General features: G+C 42.3%; 1 protein-coding gene across 6 annotated transcripts in view; it reads left to right on the top strand.

Moving 5' to 3' along the window:
• Positions 1–19,167, top strand: part of PHF20 (PHD finger protein 20) — a 147,999-nt gene that overhangs the window by 44,877 nt on the left and 83,955 nt on the right. For 4 of the 6 annotated variants that reach the window (XM_047771197.1, XM_047771196.1, XM_047771195.1 and 1 more), the window contains exons 3-4: positions 5,952–6,123; positions 7,383–7,467. The exons of 1 other annotated variant lie outside the window; for it this stretch is intronic. In XM_047771197.1, coding sequence (XP_047627153.1) covers positions 5,952–6,123; positions 7,383–7,467 — 257 coding nt within the window. Of the gene's footprint in view, positions 1–5,951; positions 6,124–7,382; positions 7,468–19,167 lie in introns of those variants that run through there. One more of the 6 variants, XM_047771198.1, reaches the window with a different exon arrangement.

The following is a 19,167-nucleotide window of genomic DNA, read 5'->3' as shown; positions in this document are numbered from 1 at the left end:
CCTAGTAATTTTAAAACTTGGTTGATTCATGTATCTGATTCTTCTCAAGGGCAGAGGCCTGAACCACATACCTCTTAGAATCTCTTCCAAGACTTGGAATTGACTGGCCAGATCAAAATCACTTAATCAAGTTCTGTTGACTGATGAATTTGAGCTGTCCCCAAGGCAACTAGTAGTTGTGATCCACCAGTTCCTACTGGGTTGATCTCTAAGGTCAACTGCCTCTTCTCTGAAATGCAGTTGGGTTTCCCTGTCCACCATGAGTGACTTGCATCCTTGTCATACTTTAGACAAGTGGGGAGAACCACCCTTTCTCCTTAGGAAAACTTGCTGACCCCTTGGTTGTTCTTAATTCTCCAGGAGAGAGGCAGTGGGATACCTGTGTCCTCTGAAGTTTTTTGAGCAAGGAGATAGTTTTAGGCTAACAAAGACCCAGAGGTCCTTTTAACAATCAGAGGTGTGCAGTGGAGTTGCTAGCCTAGGGTTTTTGCAGTTAATTCTGTGGATACAGACTTGTAGAAGCACTAACCAAGTGCAAATTCAAAAGAATTTGTGGTTTGTCCTGAGGTTGCCAACTTCTTATTTTGCCAAATAAGGATATTTAAAATAAATATCCCATTATATTATTTATATATATATATTTTTGGGGGTCTTTTTTTTTTTTGTCTTTTCTAGGGCCGCACCTACATCACTTGGAGGTTCCCAGGCTAGGGGTCGAATCGGAGCTGTAGCTGCCAGCCTGCACCACAGCCATAGCAATGTGGGATCCGAGCTGCATCTGCAACCTACACCACAGCCCACGGCAATGCCAGATCCTTAACCCACTGAGTGAGGCCAGGGATTGAACCTGTAACCTTATGGTTCCCAGTCAGATTGTTAACTGCTGAGTCACAACAAGAACTCCTTATTTATATTTAATGTGTTCATGGTACAACATTCAAAACAAACAAAAGGATATATAGTGAATACATAAGTCTCATATTTCTTCTCTAGTTCCTTAATTATCCAGTTCCCCTCCCAAGAGGCAAACCAGGTTGCTTGATCATCCTTCCAGAGATAGCCCACACATTTAAAAACAGGTACGGGAGTTCCCGTTGTGGCGCAGTGGTTAACGAATCCGACTAGGAACCATGAGGTTGCGGGTTTGGTCCCTGCCCTTGATCAGTGGGTTAAGGATCTGGCGTTGCCGTGAGCCGTGGTGCAGGTTGCAGACGTGGCTCGGATCCTGCATTGCTGTGGCTCTGGTGTAGGCCGGTGGCTACAGCTCCGATTCGACCCCTGGCCTGGGAACCTCCATATGCCGCAAGAGCGGCCCAAAGAACTAGCAAAAAAAAAAAAAAAAAAAAGATAAAAACAGGTACGAATGTATTGGCTCTCTCCCCTCCCCCAAATAAACAGTAGTGAATCCAGTACAGTTTTGCATCTTGAATTGTTTTCTTCCCCAGCTTTTCTTAGACATCTTTACATTTAAAAAAATCAGTACATCAAGAGCCGCCTCATTTTTTTTTAATGGCTGCATAATATTAGTAAGGTTAAAAACAATTACTAGAGTTTGCATTGTGGCTCAGTGGAAATGAACCCAGCTAGTATCCGTGAAGACGTGGGTTCGATCCCTGGCCTTGCCTAGTGGGTTAAGGATCCAGCATTGCCTTGAGCTGTTGTGTAGGTCGCAGACATGGCTAGGATCTGGTGTTGCTGTGGCTATAGCATAGGCTGGTAGCTGAAGCTCCTATTCGACCCCTAGCCTGGAAACTTCCGTGCCGCAGGTGTGGCTCAAAAAAGACCAAAAGAAAATAAACAAAAAAACCCCCATAGAAAACAGATCACAGGGGACTTGAGGGTGGATATGGGGGAGAACAGTTAAAAAAATATTAACAGGAGTTCCTTTTGTCTCTCAGCGGAAACAATCTGACTAGTATGCATGAAGTTGCAGGTTCGATCCCTGGCCTTGCTCAGTGGGTTAAGGATCCAGCATTGCTATGAGTTTCGGTGTAGGTCGCAGATGCAGCTTGGATCTGGCATTGCTGTGGCTGTGGCGTAGGCCAGCAGCTACAGCTCCAATTCAACCCCTAGCCTGGAAACCTCCATATGCTGTGAGTGTGGTCCTAAAAAAAGACCAAAAAAAGAAAAAGCCCAAAAATCCCCCCACCAATTTTCATTGTTTTATTTATTTATTTATTTATTTATTTATTTATTTAGGTCTTTTTAGGCCTACTAGTCTCTGGTAGCCTGACTGAATGAGAGCATAAGAGGAGTATGACTGAAATATCCCTATCCCTCTCCCCATTTTACAGGGAGGAATCAACTCAGGGAATCCTCTTTATGTCCTACTATCAGATTGCTCACTTCATCAGATTGTACATTAGCCAGTCTGTTGTCAAGATAGATTTATGTCACTTGTGTGTCAGATGGAGTGGAGTAGGGAGACTAGTTTTAGGGTTGTTTATTCTTTTTGTTAATTTTTTTTTCTGTGTGGGACTTTATACACTTGTGCACACACACACACATTCTTTTTCAGATTCTTTTCCATTATAGGTTATTACAAAATATTGAGTATAATTCCCTGTGCTGTTTAGTAGGTCCCTGTTGATTATCTGTTTTACATATGGTGGTGAGCATATATTAATCCCAAACTCCTAATTTACACCTCCCCCTGACTATCCCTTTTGGTAACCATAAGTTTGTTTTCTACATCTGTGAGTCTTTTTGTTTTGTAGACATGTTCGTTTGTGCCACATTTAGATTCCACGTATAAATGGTATCTCATGGTATTTGCTTCTTTCTGATTTACTTACTATGATAATCTCTAGGTCCATCCATGTTGCCACAAGTGGCATATTTCATTCTTTTTTATGGTTGAGGAATATTCAGTTATATATTGTACTACATCTTTATTTATTCCTCTGTCAGTGGACATTTAGGTTATTTCCATGTCTTGGCTGTTGTAAATAGTGCTGCAGTGGACATTGGGGTGCACATATCTTTCCAAATTAGAGTTTTCTCTGGATATATGCCCAGGAGTGGGATTGAAGGATCATATAGGAACTCTATTTTTAGTTTTTAAGGAATCTCCATCCTGTCCTCGATAGTGTCTGCACCAGTTTACATTCCTACTAACAGTGTAGGTGGATTCCATGTTCTCTGCGCCCTCAAAAGCATTTGTAGACCCTTCTTTCTTTTGTTTCTTTCTTTTCTTTTCTTTTTTTTTTGTCTTTTTATGGCCACACCTGTGGTGTATGGCAGTTCCCAGGCTAGGGGTTGAATTGGAGCTGCAGCTGCTGGCCACAGCCACGGCCACATCCGAGCTGCGTCTTCAACTTACACCACAACTCATAGCAATGCTGGATCCTTAACCCACTGAGCAAGGCAAGGGATTGAACCCCTGTCCTCATGGATACTAGTCGAGTTGGTAACCTGCTGAGCCACAGCAGGAATGCCTAGTCCTTTCTCACTCTATTTGGCCGTCCCTCGGCATAGAAATTCCCATGTCAGGGATTAAATCTGAACCTCAGCTGCGATCTATGCTGCCACTGCCAGCAATGTGGGATCCTTAACCCACTGTGCTGGGCTAAGGATCAAATCCATGCCCTTGCAGTGGCCCAAGCCAGTTCTGCTGTGTCACCGAGGGAACATATAATTGTAGACTTTTTAAAGATGGCCATTCTGACAGGTGTGGGGTAATACCTCATTGTAGTTTTTATTTGCATTTCTACAATAATTAAGATATTGAGCATCTTTTCACATGCCTATTGGCCATCTTTATGTATTCTTTGGAGAAATGTCTTTTTAAGTCTTCTGCCCCTTTTTAAAAAAATTATACTTGATTTACAGTATTGTGTTCTGCCCATTTTTTGATTGGGTTGTCCTTTTGTTAATATTTTTTGAACAATTAAAGTATGTATAGTACCACTGGGAATTTTGAAAAGCATACCCTGTTGGTCATGTGTGAGAAATACTGACATGAATTGATTGGGACCTGAACTTGCAGAGTGTCTGATATTGGAATCGGTGGCTGAATTTTGAAAGCCTTGGGATTGAAGAATTGATGAGATACACATAACCTTTGGGAAGAACAGGGGGAATTAATTTGCTGAGTGTTTATTGAATGTCTAGTCATTGGCTAACTCCAGGCAAACTGCCTGGAGGGGTTGGCTAACTCCAGGCAAACTGCCTTAGAGGGTACTATGTAGAATTGAAGAGGACACAGTATACAGATGACACAAGGAAGCAGGCCTATTCCTTTAGGTAGCACATATTTGTTAGGACAGCAGGGTATCTAGAAAGGAAGGAAATGGAGCAAATTCAAGTTGGAGAAAATACGTATATCTAAACTTTCTCAATCTAGAATAGCATTCTGATTAATACAAGTGTATTTAAGAGAACAATTGTATATTATATTTATTTTTAACCTTTTATATATTTTTTTGGAATGAGCAAAATAGTCATTTGGTTGAAAAATGAGGCATTCCCATCGTGTGTTAAGAATCTGACTGGTATTCATGAGGATTCGGATTTGATCCCTGTCCTTGCTTAGTGATGATCTGGTGTTGCCATGAGCTGTGGCATAGGTCTCAGACTTGGCTTGGATCTGGCGTTGCTGTGGCTGTGGCATAGGCCGGCAGCGGCAGCAGCAGCTCCGATTCGACCCCTAGCCTGGGAACTTCCCTATGCCTCAGGTGTGACCATAAAAAGAAAAGAAAAAAGAAAAATGAAAATCTTTAAGAGGTATACTGCAAAAGGTCTCCCTCCCACTTTTGCCCCTTTCTGCCCTCATGCTTAGTTCCTACTTGTATTAATCAGGTTTAAATGCTGGAAACAAACTCTGGGTCCTTTAACCACAAAAGAATTTAACACAAGAAGTTGGGTATTTACACAATTGCTGGAAGGGTTGGAGGAGTGGGACTCAAGGGGACTGCTCTTAGAGCCTCAATTTGAAGGACCCACTGTGAGAGCTGTGAACTGAAGGTCAGGAAGTCCCTACTTCTATTGCCATCCCAGCCGCTGCTGCCTGACACTCAGCAAGCTTGCTACTAGACAGACATTAGACCGTTGCTACTGCAGACCAGCATGTTACTATCATCTGGGAGCTTGTTTAAAGCTCCTGGGCCTTAGCTCCATCTGCTGAATCAGAATCTGCATTTTAACAAGATCCCCTGATGTTTTGCATTGCATGAAAGTTTGAGAGGTCTTCCACAGGCTCACTGGATCTTTGCTTTCAAACCCACATGTATCCATGACTTTGATTATCTGTTGTAAGGGAGTCAGGAAAATGCAGTTTTTTTCCCCCCAACTCTTAGTCTAGAAGTGTAGATTGGAGATTGAAAGAGCCTATCTCCTAAACTGACTATAGTTCCACAAGTAACATTGCTAGTTTCCTTTGTATTTTTCCATATATTTTATGCCTATATAAATATATAGTCTTTTACATCTTGTTAAAAAAAGTAGGCAGTAGCTTATCCTACACCTCACTTTTTTCATTTAATAGTTCATCTTGGGAGAGCTTTCCATATCATGACATAGAATGATTTTGTTCATTTAAACAACTGAATGGTATTCCAGTATCTAGATTATAATTTTTTGGCACATGTAAAATATAATTTGTTGTTAAAGGTTTTGCTTTCTGCCTCTTTGGTGTTCAGGTCTTATGTCATCTTGTTTAACTTGCACTATAACAGTGAGTTAGGTATCCTTCCACTTTATGTGAAGAAACCCAGGCTCTGAAAAGTTAATTTAATCACAAACCAAGGGATATTTAGGATGGGATTTGAGTCCAAAGTCTGTTGGCTTTCATAATTTTTGATTTGACACAATGACACAGAGCCTCTAACTGATAGGTTTTATTTACTACTTTGGTGACCTACTCCTTTGGGAGGAGGTTTGGGACAGCATTGTTTTGAGTCTTCTGGGTGGGTATTAAAGGCGTTTCAATTTTTTTTTTCCCTGACTCTCAGGTATCCAGCTCACATAGAAGATATTGACTACGAAGAAGGAAAAGTACTCATTCATTTCAAGCGTTGGAACCATCGTTATGATGAGTGGTTCTGCTGGGACAGTCCTTATTTACGTCCTTTAGAGAAAATACAGCTGAGGAAAGAGGGCTTACATGCAGAGGAAGGATCTTCTGTGAGTAACAAATCTGGGCAGTTCAGTAATGAGCTGGGTCAGCTGTTGCGCACTTCATGATCTAGTCTTTGATGTTTAGTGTGAAAGTTCAGTAGCAGCCGGGGGCTAATCCTTATTTAGGCTTTTGTAGTGCAACCCTGAGATCTACATGGCTGATCTGGGAGATTGTTGAAGAATCACAGTTGTCATCTGTTTGTATGATGTAATTGAAATGACAACTCATAAACTAACTTGATTGAGACTGTGTTGATGATGATGGGGGACATTATCTAGTTTTCATACTGTGTCCCTTTAGATCATTTATTAAGCTGGTCTTCTGTCTGACCATTTATTAAGGAATTATTCCATGTGGAACATTGTGCTAGCGTCATATTGAGGCATTTTATAAGCCCCTGAAATATTTGGGATAGGACGGTATTTTTTCTAAATTTCATCACTGTGCCTGGAGCTTTTATTGACTTCAGAATGAAGCGTGAAGTATTTATTTTCAGTTTTTTGAACAGGCACTGAGACATCTGTAGAAATCCCGTTGCCTTTTGATCTGACTCAGCCCTGGTTTCTGTTTTCCATTTTAATCCTGATGAGGGAACTTGAACTCTTGCTAGCCTTTTTTTCCCCTCTCAATTTAGGATTGTTTACTGTTATCCAGTTTGCTCAGTATTCATTCTCCAAGATGTATTAAGGCACTTTGTGCTGGGAAAACAATATGAAATATTAATGGCGAATGAGTGCCCTCCTTTGGCAAAAGACCCTTTAAAAATGTGGGTGGCATTAGGCAGCATGAAAGCTGCTTCCCTCATGTGAAGAAGCCTCTCTCCTTCCAGCTTACATATTTGGTGTGTTCCCTGGTGGTCCTGGATTCTAAGACTCCCTTTCAGGACAGGATAGGATTATTGACAGTGCTGTGCCATGCGTGTCCAGAACTCCTAAAATGGGAAAATTCTGTTTCTAGACTTTTTGTTTTGACTCCCAGTGCTGAATAGCAGAAACATCTTCCTCAATCTCAATAGCCATCTCTCCTTTGCACTGTTGTCAATTTCAGCCCTTTTTTTGGGACCATGCCAGTTCCAGAAGTTCCGGGGTTAGGATTGTTATTCATCACAGCAACAATCCAGGCCATTGCAGTGACAACTCAGGATTCTTAACCCGCTGGACCACCAGGGAATTCCCAGTTTCAGCCTCTTTTATGAAATACTGTGTTATGTCCTGTGAAATTGGATTAATAACAGGGTCTTTTTTTGTTTTTTAATGTTTTTTAGGAATTTCAAATAAACGAGCAGGTTCTCGCCTGTTGGTCTGATTGTCGTTTTTACCCAGCCAAAGTCACTGCTGTTAATAAGGATGGTAAGACATTTGAGTTGTAATTGTTTTTACTCTGGACTTAGGGGTGAGTTTGATATTGGAGTTTGATAGTATATTTTCAGTATGTATTTAATGCTTAGGATTCCTTTCTCTTCAAGTTAATTACTATGTCAGGCGTTAGGAAGAAATATCAACAAGAGAAAGCTAGGTTAAAGAAGGGAAGTTTAATTCTTTGCCTCCTAAGTTTTAGTCATTGTTTTCTATAACAGTCATTCTTCATCTGCCACTCTGCTGGGAAGTGTGCCGCTTTTTGCTGTCTTAAGAGTTCCTAATATAATTGAAACAAGCGGAGTTCCCATCGTGGTACAGCAGAAATGAATCTTTCTAGGAACCATGAGGTTGCAGGCGGGTTTGATCCCTGGCCTCGTTTAGTGGGTTAAGGATCCGGCATTGCCATGAGCTGTGGTGTAGGTCACAGGCACAGCACACATCTGGCGTTGCTGTGACTCCAGTGTAGGCCGGCGGCAACACCTCCGATTAGACCCCTAGCCTGGGAACCTCCATATGCCACAGGTGCGGCCCTAAAAAAGACAAAATAAATAAATAAATAAATAAAATAATTGAAACAAGCCCCCAATGTTCCTTTTAGTTATTTGTGGACGGCCTAGAAATGAAGCAAACAACATACATTTCTTAAAAATGTGCTTAGGAGTTGCTGTCATGGCTCAGTGGTTAACGAATCTGACTAGGAACCATGAGGTTGTGGGTTCCATCCCTGGCCTCACTCAGTGGGTTAAGGATCTGGCATTGCTGTGAGTTGTGTAGGTTGCAGACATAGCTTAGATCCGGAGTTGCTGTGGCTCTGGCATAGGCCGGCAGGTATGGCTCCTCTAGACCCCTAGCCTGGGAACCTCCATATGCCACGGAAGTGGCCCTAGAAAAGGCAAAAAGATCAAAAAAGGGGTGGGGGGAGCTTAGGGGCTGCAAGGTGATTGGGAATGGTCTGTAATATCAGGGTTGCTAGTTGAAGCTGGGGTACTGGGATTTAGGGCACTGAGTTGGGATGCCTTTGCCAGAGTTTAGAACATGAGGCATCTGGACATATTCCATGAACTGCAGAGGCTCATTTTGCCCATACAAAGGCAATAGGAGGGTTATTGTAGATAATATGTGTTGTCAGTAGCCCGACACTCAGAGGACAGACTTGGGGTTCAAATGATACCTTTTTTTTTTTTTAAATAGCACTTTCTGTGTTTTTTTTTTTTTTCTTTCTTTTGACTACACTTGGGGCATGTGGAAGTTCCCTGGGCCAGGGATTGAACCTCTGTCACAGCAGTGACAAAACTGGATTCTTTTTTTTTTTGTCTTTTGTCTTTTGTCTTTTTTGTTGTTGTTGTTGCTATTTCTTGGGCCGCTCCCGCGGCATATGGAGGTTCCCAGGCTAGGGGTTGAATCGGAGCTGTAGCCACCGGCCTACGCCAGAGCCACAGCAACGCGGGATCCGAGCCGCGTGTGCAACCTACACCACAGCTCACGGCAATGCTGGATCGTTAACCCACTGAGCAAGGGCAGGGACCGAACCCACAACCTCATGGTCCCTAGTCGGATTCGTTAACCACTGCACCACGACGGGAACTCCAAAACTGGATTCTTAACCTGCTGAGCTACCAGAGAACTCCTCTTTTAGCTTTTTCTACCAAGATGTTTATTGTATGTCCTTGATCTTTGCAATGGTTGTTTAGGGCAAACAGACCTCTTAGTACCATGGTTAGTGATGACTCTGAGGCCGGATTGATTTTTTTCTTTAGAGCCTCGTCTATAGCATATGGAAGTTCCTAGGCTAGGGGCTGAATCAGAGATTCAGCTGCAGGCCTATGTCACAGTCACAGCAACACTGGATCCGAGCGCATCTTTGACCTCTGCCGCAGCTTGCAGCAATGCTGGATCCTTAACCCACTGAATGAGGCTAGGGATCAAACCTGCATCCTCACGGAGTCTGTGTCGATACTTAACCCACTGAACCACAATGGGAACTCCCTGGATTGATTTTTTTCATTCAGTGAAGTTGTTCAAGTATTTATTCATCACTCTGCTAAACGCTGGACCTTGGAGTGATCAAGAATTTCTATTTGAGAATGGGTCGAAATGGTAAAAAATGAGCATACATTTGAATGTAGCAGAAATTTGTTTCTTTATTGCTGCGTTTGCCCACCCCCAGTCTGGCAGCTATTAGACCAGTGTGGGTTGACAGATGTAGGTTATCCTTAAACCATGATCCTCTTACCTCTTACCAGAAGCCTCCAAAGCAAGGTTGCATCATCTGTCTTGTCTAAGCAGTTTCTGATCCTCTTGTTTATAGTTGATTAAGTCTTTTTGGAGAGTCCCTTGTTTGCTTCAGTTACCTTTAATAAGCCTTTGTTCAAAACAAAATCCTGTTGTTACTTTTCATATCACTTTAACCTAGAAAGCTATTTTAAAGGAAGGCTTACATGTTATTAAACTGCTTCAAATCCTTTAAGTAAAAGATGTAGTTTATTAAATCAAACAGTCATTAAATTGGTTCAGTTGCTATGGAGAACAGTATGGAGGTTCCTTAAAAAACTGAAAATAGAACTACCAGATGATCCAGCAATCCCACTTCTGGGCATATATCTTGGAGTTAAATATAATTTGAAAAAGATATATGCATCCCAGTGTTCATAACAGCACTATTTATAGTAGCTAAGACATGAAAACAACCTAAATGTCCACCGACAGAGGAATGGATAAAGAAGATGTGGTACATATATGTAATTGAATATTACTCAGCCATAGAAAAGAATGAAATTGTACATGTATACAATTGACTATTACTCAGCCATGTTGCAGCAACATGGATGGACCTAGAGGTTATGATACTAAGTGAAGTAAGTCAGAGAAAGACAAATATCATGTGGTATCACTTATATGTGGAATCTAAAAAAAAGAACTTAGGAGTTCCCGTTGTGGCACAGTGGAAACGAATCCGACTAGGAACCATGAGGTTGCGGGTTCAATCCCTGGCCTTGCTCAGTGGGTTAGGGATCTGGCGTTGCTGTGAGCTGTGGTGTAGCTCTCAGACGTGGCTCGGATCCCACGGTGCTGTGGCTGTGGTGTAGGCTGGTGGCAGCAGCTCCAATTCGACCCCTAGCCTGGGAACCTCCATATGCCGAGGGAGCGGCCCTAGAAAAGACAAAAAGAGAAAAAAAAAAGTTTAAGACACTCATTAAATACAACTTATAAGTCTATTTTTAGGTCTATTTTAATTTAATTTAATTTTATTTTTTGTCTTTTTGCCTTTTCTAGGGCTGCTTCCCATGGCATATGGAGATTCCCAGGCTAGGGGTCTAATTGGAGCTGTAGCCACTGGTCTATGCCAGAGCCACAGCAACATGGGATCTGAGCCGCGTCTGCAACCTATACCATAGCTCACAGCAACGCCGAATCCTTAACCCACTGAGCAAGGCCAGGGATCGAACCCACAACCTCATGGTTCCTAGTTGGATTCGTTAACTACTGCGCCACAACTGAAACTCCCTAGGTCTATTTTTATTAAAATGACTGTATGATATCACTTATATCGGGAAAATATAATCAAAGTTAAAGAAAAAAAGCTGCAGGGATATATTGTACAGCACAGGTTATATAGCCAATATTTTATTATAACTTTATTATTTTTTTTGTACACACCCATAACATGTGGAAGTTCCTGGGCCAGTGGTCGAACCTGTGGTGCAGTTATGGCCTGCACCATAGCTATGGCAATGCCAGATCCTTAACCTGCTATGCTACATGGAAACTTCTTATAACTTTAAATGGAGTATAATCTCTAATAATATTGAGTCACTGAGTCGTACATCTGAAACTACTATCATAAAGCAGCTATACCTCAATAAAAAAGTCAGCAAAAAAAGAGATAGAATTTATTTTTAGTGTCTTATTTTCAATATTAGTAACTTTTCTGCTCTTACTGATTGTAAATTCTGTGACATGAAATACAGGTCCTTTTGAGTATGTGTAGATGTGGTCGAAAGTCTGTTAATTTGATTTATGCTGATCAAGTCATATTTTACGCTTGAGTAATATCCATTGGAGATGTGCTCCCTTGGGAAATGGCTGCCTTGTAGATCCATTGAAAGATGTGGGAAATAACATGGGTAGCTGTAGATAAAGGAGGTAGCAGAAAGGAAGCAACATTTCTCTGTGTTCCATTGATATCTCTGAGTCAAGTGGAGGACAGAGATGAGGTGAAGGGCATTAGATAAGGGAGTGGCAAAGGAGGGGCAGATTGAGGAAGAGGGGTTTGGAGAGCCTGGATGCTGTCTCATAGACGGGGTGGGGTCCAGGTAGAAGCTACACTTTGTATCTAATATCTATAGAGCCCATGCCTGGGCATCATGGATTAAAAAAATAAAGACCCATTTCAAATTATTAGTCATAGTGTATTAAGGTTTTTACATGTCTTTTAAACTTGGGCAACCAGAGCTTCGCAAATTGTTCGTAAAAGTCTTTTCAGTTTGTTTCCTCCATGAGCTAAAATTAAAGGCAAATCTTGAGGTAATGCTTGTTCCTACAGTGTTCATCTGCCACCTTAATGTTTTAGTTCAGTGAGCTTCAAATTCTTTTCAATGAATTTTAGTTCCTAAAAAACTAAAAAGAAAAAAAAAGAAAACCTAAGAAGAAAAAGAAGAAAAAAGAAAGAAAATGAGTGGGTGTTTTTTGGAGAACCTGTCTTCCCCAGAGTTCTTGGATCTGAAGTCCTCTATTATACTGCTGTCCTTACTGGGTCTTTTCTTTCTCGTTTTTTTTTTTTTTTCTTTTCTTTTTAGGGCCGCAACCAGGGCACATGGAGGTTCTCAGGCTAGGGGTTGAATTGGAGCTGTAGCCTCTGGCCTGTGCCACAGCCACAGCAATGCCAGATCTGAGCCGTGTCTGCGACCCACACCACAGCCAACGGCAACACCACATCCCCAACCCGCTGAGCCGGGCCAGGGATCAAACCTGCATCCTTGTGGATGCTAGTCAGATTCGTTTCCACTGAGCCACGACGGGAAGTCCTGGTCTTTTCTTTCTCTCTCCTTTGTTTCATGGCTATACTGGTGGCATAAGGAAGTTCCTGGGTGAGGGGTCGAATAGGAGCTGCAGCTGAGGCCCATGCTACAGCTACGGCAACACTGGATCCAAGCCATCTGCAACCTACATCTCAGCTTGTGGCAACACTGGATCCTTAACCCACTTGAACGAGCACAGGAATTGAACCTGCATCCTCACAGAGACAGTGTTGGGTCCTTAACCTGTTTAGTCACAACAGGAATCCCTTACTGGGTTCTTAAAACTAATTGAAAGAGGGAGGAGAGGAGGGATGCTGGGGAAGGAAAATCCTGAAAGGTAATGGAACCAGCTGGGTGGCATTATTGCTACAGCTGGGTGGATGGTGAAGGAAAGCTAGCTTTCATGGGAGCTCAGATCTGTGCCTGACTTTGCAATAAAATGACTCTTAGGTGCTGCCTTTGGGCTAGATTCTATCCAGGGGAGCTGGGGGACAGTTTCTAGTTCATGATTTATTCTAGTAATTGCAGGATTGGGAGGGACAATGTTGGACTCTTTTTTTCACTCTTTTTCTTGTGTTTTCTGCCCTGGCCTCAGTTTCATCGGTAGTATCATTAATGGTGCTGTGAGAAGAACCTCTGCAGGCAAGATGCCCCCTTTCTTTCCTGTAAAGTTATTCTTTCTTTTTGATGCTACTAGCTGGGGATATAGGGAAGTCACTCTCTACAGATTCATCTTGGAAAGGCGTGGTCTGATTTTTCTGCCATTCTTTTTTTTTTTTTTTCCCCTCCTTTTTTGGCTGCCCCACAGCATATGGAGTTGCTGGGCCAGAGATCATATCTGAGCTGCAGTTGGCACCCAAGCCACAGCTGCAGGTAATGTCTGATCCTCAACCCAGTGTGCTGGGTTGGGGATGGAACCAGTATCCCATTGCTCCCAAGACACCACCAGTCCTTTAGTGCCACTGTGGGAACACCTCTGTTGCTCTTAACTTCCTTGGTGGTTGTGCTGAGGCTAAATATTGAAAAGGCTGATGGGTGGGGGCTCTAGCCAGAGTGGAGAGTGCTGGGAATCCAGCATGGCCCAGTCACAGCTAGATAGTAAATTGAGTTCCTTAAGGGAGTTATTTAGCACTTGAAAACTGGGGAGAGACATGCCATGTTATTTAGCTCTTTTCACCTGGAATAATTCTTTTAATGTCAATTAAGCATCATTTTGTATGAAGGCAGCCACACCTGGTAGCCTCATTAGAGCCTCAGTCTGTGTTGGAGTAAAAGAAGGGATTCTGCTCTCAGAGACTCTTTGTTCTGAAACCACCTCTGGTAAGTTGACCTCAGCTCTTTACCAGGGCTGCTCAGTTCCCTTTCTGACATTGCGGATGTCAGAGCCACTTGTCTGTTAGGGCTGTGTGCCTCCTGCTTTGCAAGGCATTCTTTCTAGGGAAACTGAAAGTACGTACACACATACAGCAGAATGAGGAATCGTTCCTTCCTGTTGATCTGTGGTTCTCTAACTCTACTGTGCAGGCAAGCCAGGTCCTTCTTCCTTACAATTATCCATAGTTTTAGGTCACAGCTGCCCCCCACCTTGTCCCCTGGTTCTTTTTCAGTGCCTAAAGTCTGCATTTTTACAGGGAGATTCTTTGGAAATGGTCTTGTTTCTGGAGTCTCTGGTTGAAACGGTTAATATTTTTTTGTTTTCTTCATGCTGTAACTGATCCTACATTTGAAACGTGGGGATACTGAGACTTTGAAAAGCTTTGAAAAGACATAAAAGGACAATTTAGGCCAATATATGCAGGTGCTAGCTTGGCTCTTATCGTTTATGCAGGTGGGGGCTCCCTTTTAAAATGACTTGGTGGATGGGGATAATTAGAACCACTTTGCTCTGTGACAGCCCCTTTGCCCAATAGTTTCCATACCTGATCTCATTTATCATTTAGTCTTTTTTTTTTTGGTCCTTTTATGGCTGCACCCAAGGCATATGGAAGTTCCCAGGAAAGGGGTTGAATCAGCTGCAGGTGCTGACCTACACCACAGCCACAGCCACAGCCACATAGGATTTGAGCTGTGTCTGTGATCTACACCATAGCTCGGCAACATTGGATCCTCAACCCACTGATTGAGGCCAGGAATTGAACCTGCATCTTCATGCTTACTAGTCGGGTTCATAACCACTGAGCCATGACTGGAACTCCTGATATAGTCTTTACGCAAACATGGAAAGGTTGTTGCCACCAACCCTATCCTTATTTTTCAGGAACTAAGCTCAGGGGAGAAACTGCTGTAAGTTCCAGAGCACAAACATAGATGGTAGTGCTGAGGAGTTCCCTTGTGGTGCAGTGGTTAAGGACCTGGCATTGTCATTGCATTGGCTTGGGTCACTGCTGTGTTGTGGGTTCAGTTCCTGGCCTGAGAACTTCCACATGCAGTTGGTGTGACCAAAAAAAAAAAAAGAAAAAAGTAGAGCTGAGATCTGAATGGAGATCTGTGCACTCCAAGGTTCATGAAACTGCAGTTCTACAGTACAAGGCTGCTTCTCTGGAGCAAGGTTTTCCTTAAACAACAGGAGTTGTCAGGGCTGGGTGCTTGCTGGAGGGCATGTGTGTACATGCATCTGATATGGTATAGTAGGTGTGGATTGTCTGTACTTTTCTGGAGCCTGATGGTGTCTTGAGAGCCCTGATGGGAGATAAACTCTGTCCCAGTCCCTGCTGGGTGATTACAGGCAGGTCACTCTCCTTGGTATGGACCCACTTGAGCAGTTAGAAGTGGAAGAAGGAATTGGAATAAATGAGCATTTTTGGAAATTGTTGGCCTCAGAAGCTTATCGTGTACAATTGCTAAGAGGAAATTAGTTAAGGGGAGATTCGCCTGCAACCGTGTGCTTATTCATCCCTCTGTCCACCCCCTCAGGACTTGGAGATATTATGTTTGAAAACTCTTATCTATAGTATTATTGAATTTTCTGACTCCTGGAGAATGAGTGGGATAGAAAAAGGGCCCTAAAGTCACAATTTGGTAGATTTCAAGAGCAGCAGAAATCTGTCCTTTCCAGTCACCTTTGTTCCTCTTTCCTTGTTCCTAGGGAAGAAGAGCTTGCTACATCCCTTCTGCTTTTTGTTCTTACATCCCTTCTGCTATTACTGACCTCTGTAATGTTGTCTGATACACTGAGTTCTTAACACCAAGAAGCTCAAGGCTAGGAAGCTTCATTTCATCTGGTACTTCTTTTTTTTTTTTAGGGCCATACCCACAGCATATGGAGGGTCCCAGGCTAGGGGTCTAATCGGAGCTGTTGCTGCTGGCTTGCGCCAGAGCCACAGCAACACCAGATCACAGCCACATCTGCGACCTACACCACAGCTCACACAACAACTCCAGATCCTTAACCCACTGAGTGAAGCCAGGGATCGAACCTGCAACCTCATGGTTCCTAGTTGGATTTGTTTCTGCTGTGTCATGATGGGAACTCCCCAAGATAGGAACTTCTTAAGGGAACCTGATGCAGGTGGCATTTGTGTCGTGAATGCTCTTTTTTTAAATTTTGTCATTTGTATGTTTTTTGTTAGATGTTGTTGTGGTGAAGGGGGACCTCTGTTGCCAGGCTCCCATGGGAGGATTCTGTGGCCATTAGATTGGGGGCCTCTCTCCAGAAGTGAGGCTGGGCCACTGTTGTCCATGGGACATGTCATTTTGTTCCCTCTGATTTTTGAAGCCCATGTTAGGCTGTGTGCATGATTAAGGGAGAAGGTTTCAAGATGATCCCTTGTAGTTCTTTTGAAGTAGAAAAGGGTTAGAGCTGGGATATTGTTATCTAAGGATAGTGGTGCTTGCACACTTTTGGCTGTAGATTGGTTCATTTTAGAGTGACCAGTGGTACTTGGGTCTGGTTTAGAATTTAGGCCGAGAGTCTCTGGGACTAGACAGTGTGGGTGATGGGAGAAGAATTAATCAGAGGTCTGCAGATAGGCTTGGGTTTTGCTTCTAGCCCTGTGTTAGACTAACATGGCGCTTGGCACACATCCCTTCATCTAAGGACTCCATTCTGAGCCTGCCGTCAGGAGTAAGCTTTCAAAATTGACCTGGAAAATGTTGGACTTTCGGTTAATATTATTTATGTTGTCCTTCTGGATATTTGAAATGTCTGTAAAAATGGACAAATTGATGTACCTGATGCTGAATTTTGTTGACGAAATAGTGGAAACAAGACTTGGGTGGCTGGTTGGCACACTTAAGTTTTCTCGAGAATTGGATTCTTAAAGTCCCCAACCCAAACCTGTCCTCAGACTGGCCAGAGCTTTGCTATGGTTGCATGAAAAGTGTTTGTTTAGAGTTCCACAGCATTGCCTATTATTGCTTCTTTGCTTGCCAACACCCTCACAATAGAAGCAGGAAAACAGGAACTCAGGCCTTTGTTGTAAGTAGTCACCAGTTATTGCCTCATGTGGAATCTTTTATCATAGCTTGCATCTCATTGCTTGTTTTAACCAATTATATTTATATAAACATGTATATATACACACCTATATAAAGCCAGCTATATATCCTTGTATCTGTTTTGTTTGCTAGCCATTTCTTTCTGTGTTGGTGACACTGTGACAAATAATCACTTATTTTGTAATTACTAGGAGTAAAATCAGTAGGTAATTAATAATTGTTTATGACAATAGTTCTCAGACTTCAGTGTGCACCAGAGTCACCTGAAGAACTTATTAAAACATACATTTCTGGAGTTCCCGTCATGGCGCAGTGGAAACAAATCCGACTAGGAACCATGAGGTTGCGGGTTCAATCCCTAGCCTCTCTCAGTGGGTTAAGGATCTGTTGCCATGAGCTGTGGTGTAGGTTGCAGATGTGGCTCGGAACTGGTGTTGCTGTGACTGTGGCATAGGCCGGCAGCTGTAGCTCTGATTAGACCCCTAGCCTAGGAACCTCCGTGTGCCTCAGGTACGGCCCTAAAAAAGACAAAAAAAAAACAACAAAAAAAAACCCCCACAGCAACATGCATTTCTGTTTCACACTCCCAGAGTTTGTATTTTGAACTCCCTGAAGTTCCCGTTGTAGCTCAGCAGGTTAGGAACCCAACATAGTGTCTGTCAGGATGTTGGTTTGATCTCTGGGTGAAGGATCTGGTGTTGCTGCATGCTGCAGCGTAGGTTGTAGATGCGGCCCAGATTCCGTGTTGCTGTGGCAGTTGTGGAGGCCTCAGCTGTAGCTCTGTTTTGACCCCAAGCCTAGGAACTTCCATATGCCATGGGTGTGGCCCTAAAAAGACAAAAAAAAAAGGGGGCAAAGCTTGACTGTGTTTGGATGCAACTAATGAGAACTTTTGTAGCTGGATTCCTTGTTTGGGAGGATAAGATTATTTGGATTTCCAGCTTTAATATTTTAGTAGAGATTGGCTTTTTGTAGGACTATATTTTATTTTTTATTTTAATTTTTTTGCTTTTTAGGGCCACACCTGCAGCACATGGAGCTTCCCAGGCCAGGATTGAATCAGAGTTGTAACTGCCGGCCTACACCACAGCCAGAGCAACGCATGATCCAAGCCTCTTCTGTGACCTACACTGAAACTCATGGCAACTCTGGATCCTTAACCCACTGAGTGAGGCCAGGGATCGAACTGTGTCTTCATTGATATTAGTCAGGTTCATTAACTGCTGAGCCATGACAGGAGCTCCCAGACTATATTTTTTTTAATGGAATAAAACTAGTAAAATTGACAGTGTAGCAGACACCTTTTACTACTTTGGCCTAGTCTCTGTTTTTAAATATTGTAACATGCAGGTAATTCATATGGATTTTTGAGATTAATCTGACCTCTAAAAACATAATACCTTTAGATAGTCATGTTTCTTTTAAAGCTTTTAAAGATATTACTATCCCTAAGCCCAGAAAAAATAAAGATTAATTGATAAACGTTAATAATTCACCAAGCAATAAATAAATCTGCATTTTCTTTAGCATCCTTTTTTTGTTTTGTTTCATTTTGTTTTGTGTGAGTTCCTGGGCCAGGGATCAAACCCATACAACAGCAGCAACCTAAATTGCTTCAGTGATAACATGGGATCCTTAACCTGGTGTGTCACTTTTTTTTTTTAATGAGGTGTATTTGATGTACAATATTATATAAGTTTCAAGTGTATAATATAGTGATTCAGAATTTTTAAAAGTTATACTCCATTTATTGGTTTTATAAATATTGTCTGTATTCCCTGTATTGTATAGTATATCCTTGTAGTTTATTTTACACATAGTTATTTGTATCTCTTGGTTCCCTACGCCTGTATTGCCCCTCCCTCTTTCCCTCTCCCCACCAATAAACCACTAGTTTGTTCTCTATATCTGTGAATGTTTCTTTTTTGTCATATTCACTAGTTTGTTTTTTTTAAAATTCCACATATAAGTGAGATCATATAGTATTTGTCTCTCTCTGACTTATTTTACATAATGGTCTCTAAGTCCATCTATTTTGTTGCAAATGGCAAGATTTCATTCTGTTTTTATGGCTTTGTGGTATTCCATAATGTGTCTGTAGATATAGACACAGACGTAGATAGAGATAGAGATACAGCACCTCTTTATCGAGTCGTCTGCTGATGTTCACTTTAGGTTGCTTCCATATCTTGGCTATTGTAAATAGTGCTGCTGTGAACATGGGGGTGCATGTATC

This window comes from Phacochoerus africanus, chromosome 3, assembly GCF_016906955.1.
Source record: "Phacochoerus africanus isolate WHEZ1 chromosome 3, ROS_Pafr_v1, whole genome shotgun sequence".
NCBI lineage: Eukaryota > Metazoa > Chordata > Mammalia > Artiodactyla > Suidae > Phacochoerus > Phacochoerus africanus.
This window is presented reverse-complemented; position numbering and strand designations above follow the sequence as displayed.